The sequence below is a fragment of the Ovis aries genome, chromosome 16, assembly GCF_016772045.2.
Source record: "Ovis aries strain OAR_USU_Benz2616 breed Rambouillet chromosome 16, ARS-UI_Ramb_v3.0, whole genome shotgun sequence".
Taxonomy (NCBI): Eukaryota; Metazoa; Chordata; class Mammalia; order Artiodactyla; family Bovidae; genus Ovis; species Ovis aries.
This window is the reverse complement of record NC_056069.1, coordinates 66,682,455-66,690,925: the sequence shown is the minus strand read 5'-3', so window position 1 is coordinate 66,690,925 and position 8,471 is coordinate 66,682,455. Positions and strand designations below refer to the sequence as shown.

At 56.3% G+C, this 8,471-nt stretch overlaps 1 protein-coding gene across 2 annotated transcripts in view; it reads right to left on the bottom strand.

Annotated features, from left to right (window-relative positions):
- Nucleotides 1-1,620: 1,620 nt before the first annotated feature.
- Nucleotides 1,621-8,471, bottom strand: part of NSUN2 (NOP2/Sun RNA methyltransferase 2) — a 32,490-nt gene continuing 25,639 nt past the window's right edge. For both annotated transcript variants that reach the window (XM_042233950.2, XM_012097179.5), the window contains 7 exons: nucleotides 8,039-8,223; nucleotides 7,672-7,764; nucleotides 6,837-6,972; nucleotides 5,796-5,876; nucleotides 5,437-5,575; nucleotides 4,285-4,324; nucleotides 1,621-2,586 (listed from right to left, as the gene is read on the bottom strand). In XM_042233950.2, the coding sequence (XP_042089884.1) occupies nucleotides 2,241-2,586; nucleotides 4,285-4,324; nucleotides 5,437-5,575; nucleotides 5,796-5,876; nucleotides 6,837-6,972; nucleotides 7,672-7,764; nucleotides 8,039-8,223 (1,020 nt within the window). In that variant the 3' untranslated portion in view covers nucleotides 1,621-2,240. The remainder of the gene's footprint in view (nucleotides 2,587-4,284; nucleotides 4,325-5,436; nucleotides 5,576-5,795; nucleotides 5,877-6,836; nucleotides 6,973-7,671; nucleotides 7,765-8,038; nucleotides 8,224-8,471) is intronic.

Sequence of the window (8,471 nt, the reverse complement as noted above, 5' to 3'; positions counted from 1 at the left end):
CACAATAAATGAATAAGGAGGCAAACAGGGGACAAGAGAAAGTGTTTAATAGCTCTAGTCCAAGCTATGGTTTTTTCAGTAGTAATGTACGGATGTGAGAATTGGACTACAGAGAAAGCTAACCGCCGAAGAATTGATGCTTTTGAACTGTGGTGTCGGAGAAGACTCTTCAGAGTCCCCTGGACTGCAAGGAGATCCAACCAGTTCATCCTAAAGGAGACCAGTCCTGACTATTCATCGGAACGACTGAGGCTGAAGCTGAAGCTCCAAACTTTGGCCACCTGATGCGAAGAACTGACTCATTGGAAAAGGTCCTGATAGTGGAAAAGATCGAAGGCGGGAGGAGAAGGGGACGACAGAGGATGAGACGGTTGGATGGAATCACCGACTCGATGGACATGAGTTTGGGTGAACTCCGGGAGTTGGTGATGGACAGGGAGGCCTGGCTTGCTGCAGTCCATGGGGTCGCAAAGAGTCAGACATGACTGAGCAACTGAACTGAACTGATGGTAAAAAAAACTGGTTCAGGAAAAGCTACCAAGAGTCTGATAACGAAGAGGTACATAGTCTTTACGTGTTGCCCTGCAAAATATCTACCAAGTTAAGGGAAGAAATGTACAGGCAGCTTTAACCTCAGTAAAACTTACCTAGGAAAATCTGTAAGATCACTGCAGGCAGTATGGACATTTTTAACATTAATTCTTCCAACCCAGGAGCATAGGGTATCTTTCCGTTTATTTGCGTCTTCAATTTCTCTCATCCACGTCTTAACAGTTTTCAATGCACAGAATTTTCATGTAAGGTATCTCACATTAAGTAACTGTTACTGCTTTTGGTGTCTAGTTACCGAGGTTATTTCTTAAAGAGAAAAACGGTCCTTATCTTTTGAATTGTTAGAAACGATCTACTTCAAAACAGAAAAAGGTGGAAATAAGCAGAGGTACTAAGATGACTACGTGCGCCGTGGAAGCCGTCAGGGGACGTGAGAGTTCACTGTACCATCATCTTCTTAAAATTGACTGCCTTGAAAAGTGGCGTCCCCAGCACCCAGAGCCCCGCCTGGCACCCGGCAGGGACTCGGTTAACGGATAAACTGACACGGCCAGGCGGCACCTGCCGGGTGAGCGCAGTGCCCCAAGGAGCAGGCCAGCAGAGCGGTCAGTCCCGGGGTTGCTAAGAGGCCCTTCTCAGCCGAGCCAGACCCACCGCGGCTGCAGCGTCAACACCGCCCTCTAGAGGACAAAAGGTGAACAGTAAGCAAGTCCTCTCAACTGCTGTCAGGCCCAACCCTGGACTTCATTAAAGAGCTGGATGTCCCCTGCAGCTCAGATGGTAAAGAATCTGCCTGCAACACAAGAGACACAGGTTCAATCCCTGGGTCGGGAAGATCCCCTGCAGAAGGGAATGGCCACCCACGCCAGTGTTCTTGCCTGGAGAATCCCATGGACGGGGGAGCCTGGAGGGCTGCAGTCACGACTGAGTGACTTAACTTCACGTCTTCACGTTAACATTCCCTCCACCAGCTGAGAAGCTTTTAATTCTAACACCTCCATCTGCCCCAAAATAAGTCTGTTCCTTCTACCTCACGAAGTGGAGTACAACTTGAGTCACACACATACATGTTTTCATTAATAATTCTTTATTTAAACTTTCCAAGGATCCCAAACCCCATTTAAAAATTATTTAATTGCAGAGCATTCCAATAAAAGCACACGAAACCCTCATAACTAGCATCACAACTCACAATAAGCTCTTACTGTGAGATAAAGTTTGTTTTACCCTTTATTACAAAGGCACAGGAAGTCATCTGACACCTCAGATGTTAACCCCGCTGCATACACCTCGCACTCATGTGCAACCCAATGCAATCAGTAAAGCTGACAGCACAGCCTTCCAGTGACCTGGAAGTAGTGACAGGTTCTCTCTATAAATAACACTTAAAAAGAGGTTTTGGGCCTTAAGACCAATACAGGCATAACAAACAGGACCTGAAACTTCCCGCCAGGGCAGTTATATTTCGAGGCAGAGTAAGACTTCTAACGATCCAAGTCTGTTTCCGGCCACAGGCACAGCGGATCAACTTTGCTGAAGAAACAAAGTGAGCACTTACTAAGAAGCTAAAAAGGTACTTTCCGTCAGCTCCACGTGAAGGGAGTCCTGGGATCATTCGGAGACCAGGCCTCCTGTCAGCTCCGTCTTCACAGGCACGTCCTAGATCTGGTCTTCAGGGCCCCCGCGGCTCACCGGGGCAGGCCAGCCTCCGCCGGGTCCCCGCCTGAGGCGGCGTCCGGGACGGCCTCTTGCTCAGCACCGGCCCCGTCTTCCGGCTCCGCGGGGCTGCCCGCACCCGGCGCGTCTTCCAGCTCCGCGGGGCTGCCCGCACCCGGCCCGTCTTCGGGCTCCGCGGGGCTGGCCGCACCGGCCCCGGGCGCCCCAGCGCCGCCCTCTCGCTTCTTTCCCACCGGCACCTCCAGCCCCATCATGCGCAGGTAGTGCAGCCGCTCGTTCCTGGGCACGAAAGTCCGCACGGAGGCCTTGCCGCGCCAGCCGCACAGCACGATGGGGCACTGCAGCGCGTCCGGCTTCCTGCGCACAGAGCGGCTCCGGGTCAGCGGTCCTCGTCTGCTCAGGGCAGCTTCAGAGGCCAGCGCAGACGACCGCGCCCACAGCCACGCCCAAGCCGGTCTGCCATCCTACGGGCGTCCCTCGTCCCGACTCGAATATCGCCAAGGCCCTCAGAATGGCCAGGGTCCCCCTCTACAAACTCGCGGGCGAGCCCCCAGGGCTGCAGACGTCCAGCACTCTCAGCGTGAGCATGTGCAGACACGTGCGCCCTCTCAAGTCTGCGGGCCTATCCCTAGGCCTCCTTGCCTATTGACGCACAGGCACGCGGCCCTGTCCCTCATGGGGTCCTCCTCACCGCCCATCCAGACACGCGAGCACACCGAGGCCCCCAGAGGCTGGATGACACGGCCTAGGATGGCAGGGGCACAGGGTTAGGGACCAGGACTCGAGGCTCCCGACAACCCAGTCTGGGTCCCCACCCGTGACCACACAGCCCTGCCACGCCACCCGTCCTAAGGAGGAGGGCGCTGACAGTCAGTGCCACTCGCGTGCTCTTACCCAGCACCGTGCGTGTCACTGTGGGCCACACACACTGCTGTTTAGCTCCTTTCACAGGAGACTCTGGTCTAGTTTTTGAGCTCCTAAAGGCCTCGTTAAGTAAACACGTGTCCCAAGCCCACTGGCATCAGGCATTAGTGATGCAGGCTGAGCAAGGACCAAACAAGGGTTTAAGTAATAATTAAGAAAAAACAAACAGAAAAAGATGAGAAAGGCCTGAACCAGTAAGAAAAACCACTAAGAGAGAAAGACAGAAATCTATCGGACCTTTCCATTTTTTAAGAACAATTTTAGTTGATTAAAAAAAATGAGAGAAAAATCTAAAACAATTCCCATACTCCAATTTTCTTCCTTAAAAAAAAAAATCTAATTCCTGAAGCTCTTTTCACCTGTGTACTTCAACTGGTAGAAACCAGCCTACGTGGAACACTGAGCCCACATCCTAAAACTGCCTATTTTAAATTTTCTGTGAGCCGCCTAAGTACTAATATCTTAAAACTGACCTGGCCCCTCCCCCACGGGCAGTGCAGAGCTCCCCCAGGCCAGGCCCCACCTCAGCGGCTGGGCCCCCAGCTTCCCTTCCACCACCCAGACCCAGGCCAAGGCCCGCCTCGGGAGGAGCTGCCCAAACTGCTCTCCAGCTCAGGGCCTGTTCTCTCTCCTCCTCGGGAGGCGGCGTTTTGTTGTCAGAGGCAGCTGTTGAGTGGGGACCATCTGGGGTGCAGATGCTGACTCGGCCACCCCCCACCCCGCTGAGGGCCCCGGGCCGGCACTCAAGTGCCCTGTCCCGTTTCTGGCAAGTGCGGACCACCCGGAACCAGGCCCTCCTGTGAGGGGCGTCACCGAGCGGGGGTCCCGGGGGCCACAGCAGCTGGCAGGGCCGCCCCCACGGGCAGGGCAACAGCGCCAGACACGGCCGGCAGGCGCGGGAGAACGCAGCCTCTCTTAATGGCCCCGTCTTCACACTGACCCTGCGCTTTACCCTCTGAATAAACATGCACACGTGCTTCATAAAGAGGGTCGTCACGGTGACACCTGGGAACACCGCAGTTCCGAGGGCTCCGCGGCGCTGTCTGAGGGGAGCATCCTGAAAGGCTTCTAACACGACCCCGCCCTCCCGCCCAGAACGCGGAGGCTCCGAGGGCAGAGCGTCTCACTTACGTGGGGTCCGGCTCGTACTTCAGGACAACGCTGCCCTTGGCTGGAAGAGAAACAGACACTGCTGGCTGAGCCCTCCAGGTCCGGACGCCTCTGCTGCCCTCGCTCACGGGCCCAGAGGAGAACCTAGAAGCTAGGTCTCAGGGGTCTTGGAGAAGGCCAGAGGCCTTTCTTTCTAAGCCCACCAGGCTGCCCCACGCCAGGCACCAAGTGGGGCTGCAGAGATAGTGGACGCGGCGTGAGTCAGAACGTGCAGGGATTCAGCTGCTCTGCAAGGCTCTCTCAGGCGCAGGGAGGTGGGGATTAACCACTGCCTAACTCTCAAAATGCAAAATTAAAGAGATAATTGGTCCAACTCCCCGAAACAGCGTGAAACAACATATAAAAATTGTCAAAATCATACCACAATCATGTAAAGGCAGGATTAAAAGGAAAAAACAAAACAAAAACACCACCAAGCAGTTCCCTTATCCTTGACGACAAACCCCAAGGTGAACGTGGTTCCACCGAGGAGTCGAGCCTGGCCGGAGGCGCCGGGGCCTTGGGCCGTGGCTCCAAACTTCAGCCTGCGCGACTGTAATACCCAATCTGTACCTTTTCCCTCAAACCGAGCCAGAAACGCGGGTTCAGCGATAAAGAAGGAAGCGAGAACAGAAAGCAAACGCAATTAGAATCCCCGGTGGCCCTATTTTCATTCTGAGCTGAAAATCTCACTAGAGGGATGTGGGTGGAAGGTTAAGAGACAGGAAAGCCCGGCTGAGCCCCTCCATGGAGAGGCGAGAGCCTCGGGCAAGGATGCGCCCTGCAGGGCAGGGGGCTGGCCAAGACACCAAACGAACAGCGTCCTGCGCTGGAACCGCGTCCTGCGCTGGCCGCCCTCCTGGGCCTCGGCTTCCCTGACGGCCACTGAGCCCCACACCTGCACAGGCTGGCGCGGGGGCGGGCTGGGGAGAGCGCCCCAGGAGGGGTGCAGCCCCAGGCACGTCCCCGCCCATCGGACTACCTCCTCCTCCCTCAGATCCGTCGGCGGGTGGACGCAGGCCCTGAGAACCGAGCCTCAGCGGGCAGAACACCGAGGCTAGAAAGGCCCGGCAGGCGGGAGCACCGAGCAGCCCTGGGTGAGGGCGGGCTGCGTCTCCGGGTCAGGCCGCTTACCCATATCTTTGACCTGGCTGTAGGCCTCGCTGCTGAGCTTCCTGAAGAACGGGTTTTCCTGGGTTAACAGAACTTGGACGTCTTCTATGGATACGGTGATGATTCTTGAGTTAATAAATGGATACAACGTATATATTCCCTGTGGGGATACAGAGAGACATCACCATGACGACCAGTGTGAGGTGGTACCCGGGGTTCGCCCCCTCACCGTGGCCCCTACCCCGGGGTGGGGGGACCCCAGTGACATGGGGGTCGCACAGGCAGACATACCCCCCAGCCCAGGAGAGCTCAGAAACCACAGGAGCTCCCGCAGGAGGCAGAAACCATGCGGGCTCAGAAACACCCGTCCATGCCCTCACCTCCTGCGCCAACCGGAAAGCACAGTCGAACTCTTCACCGCTGTTATTTCGACACCAGACTTTAATCCCAGTGTTAATGACCTGTGATGGAAAATACAGATGAAACACACACACGAAAGCGGAAGTTAGGAAAATTGATGGGAATACTCCCTTCTGTCAGCACCACGAGGAGACAAAAGCTGTCAGCAGCTGCTGAAAGAAGGGAAGAAGTGCCCGACACGGTCCTCTGACCAAAACAGACACTCTCAGCCTGACTGAAATCCTCAAGCGGTTTTGCTTTACGCGGCTTATACTAACACTTAGCACACACGTACGTATGCGCTCAGTTGCTAAGTCCTGCCCGACTTTTTGCGACCCCATGGACTGTAGTCTGCCAGCCTCCCCTGACCATGGATTCCCCAGCCAAGAATCCTGGAGTGGGCTGCCATTTCCTTCTCCAGAGGCTCTTTCTGACCCAGGGATCGAAGCCATGTCTCCCACATGGGCAGGTAGTTTTTTTAAACCACTGAGCCACCAGGGAAGCCCAATAATTAGCACTCAAATAAGACACTAAAACTAGGAAACTCTGAGAACACAAGAAATATCAGCATGCGGTCCACAGGCCATCAGGAGCAAGGCTGCCGTCACCCTGGAAACCCTGGTGGGCGCCCAGGAGAGGACAGTGTCCAAGCCCTATCCTGAGAGTACGTGATGCCCGGGACCTCCAGACCACATGGAGCTGGGCCGTGTGAAACAAACAGGAGAGAGGGAAATGAGCTGGGAACACAGTAAAGCAAGTAAGATGCAGGCCCTAAAGGTTACCGTTAAGGACAAACGAAACCAAGGGCCCACAGAGCAGCAGGCAGGCCCCTGTGCCCCATGACACAGACGGCGGGAAGGACATGGCCAGGTGGCCCGCGCCCACTGGTGTCTCTGAGACCCCTGGGCGGGCGGCCCGTGCCCAGTGGCGGCTCTGAGACCCCCGGGCGGGCGGCTGGCCTCAGCCCCTCCGACAAAGCGGGAGCAGTGAGAAAGGATGACCCTCCGTGGCCGGGACCCCACCTTCATCCTCTCGCTGTTGTTTAGCAGCACGTTTCGCAGCTCCTTGGACACCATGTACAGCTGCCTCTTCTTTCCTTCCGTGGTACGAGTTAACAGATTCGTCTTCGGGAACGAGGGATCCAAAGCATAAAACTTCCTGTGAGAGAGACACAGCTAGTTACAAAGGTTCAGCTCAAACGTGACGCTGGCCTTGTGGCGTCCTGCCCCCTCCATGGTCTAACTTCTCACGCTTGTGTGGTTCAGGGCCAGGGGCTCTGCCCTGGACGCCCACTGTCTAACCCTAACGTCCCCCGCTTGGCCTGCACCTCCTGGATCCAGGACATGTGTTCACAGGCACAGTGTCTCCCCCGAATTCCAACAACACTGAGAACACTCCCCCTTCACGGACATTTTAGGAGGAATTTTCACAAACACAGGCAAAGAACCAGCCATCTATAGGACAGCACACGCGAGCACTCTGGCTCACAGATGCTAAATTTACCTGACGAGGAAGAGGTGAACCTGGCAGGTATCCTGAGCACCTTTCCCCTGGGATCGACCCAGAAACCCCAGCAGACCGACCCTCCCTGACCGGCAGCAAGGTGGGGTGCCCCACCCAGGCCCGCAGTCCAGAGTCCCCACCTCCGTCATCTCTGCCTTCAGGGGTCCAGCATTCTCTGATGACTGCTCACCTTAAACTGAAGGGTTTGGTAAACACCCTCTAGAGCTTCACCCAGCTCTCACAGGCAGTTAAGAAGGAGCTACATGAACAGCTACGGTTCCATGTGGCCACGTGTGCATTTAACCCCGTGGTAAGCACAAATGAGGAGCTGTGACAGGCCGAATGAACCCTTACTGGATAGGCGGAAACAGCGGGTCGTCTTCGGGAATGAACACAAAGGGATCTTCCTTAAACCCAAACAGCTTCATTTTCTTGGACGGAGGAGGGCTGAGGAGGGGACAGCATGCGGGCATCAGTCAGCGAGGGGTCGCTGTAGTCCCACCAGCCCACGCCTCCCCCCCTGCGGCCCCACCCCAGCCTGCAGGGACGCGGGTCTCTTCCTTGCGGAGGCCGGTCTGAGGCGTCCATCCCCGGCAGTTACCAGCTCCGGGGCCCACACAGCCAGGACCTGCTTGACCCGCAAAGCCTCCACCCAGGCCCTGCTGAAGCCCGAGGGCTGGGCGGACGAGGGGCGCGAGGGCCACGCCGTGGTGGTCCTCACCCGCACACGCCGCCCCTCCTACTCCCACTGCCGTCCGCGTCCTCCGCGCTCTCCGCTGCTCCTGTGTCGCTGATTCCAGGGGCCAGCTTGCTCTCCAGCTCCGAGGGGGTGGAGGCGCAGCCCGCCGTGGGCTCCGCAGGGCTCGGGGGGACGGGGGCCCGCGGCTCTGCTGGTTCACCCTGCGGCTGGACAGGGACACGCTCATTAACACCCAGACAGCAACCGCCTCTGTCCTGACGCAGAGAAGGAAGATTCCAGGGCCACACAACCCGCCCGAACGAATACAGCAGTTCACGTGCAAAAGACAGACTACAGGATTCTTTTAAAAAGTATTTTAAATCTGCTATTATAAGCAGAATTCATGGGCACAGAGTCTAGTTTTAACTTTCTGTTTCTTAGCAGAGGCCAGCAACACCGGCCTGTCTTCACCCAG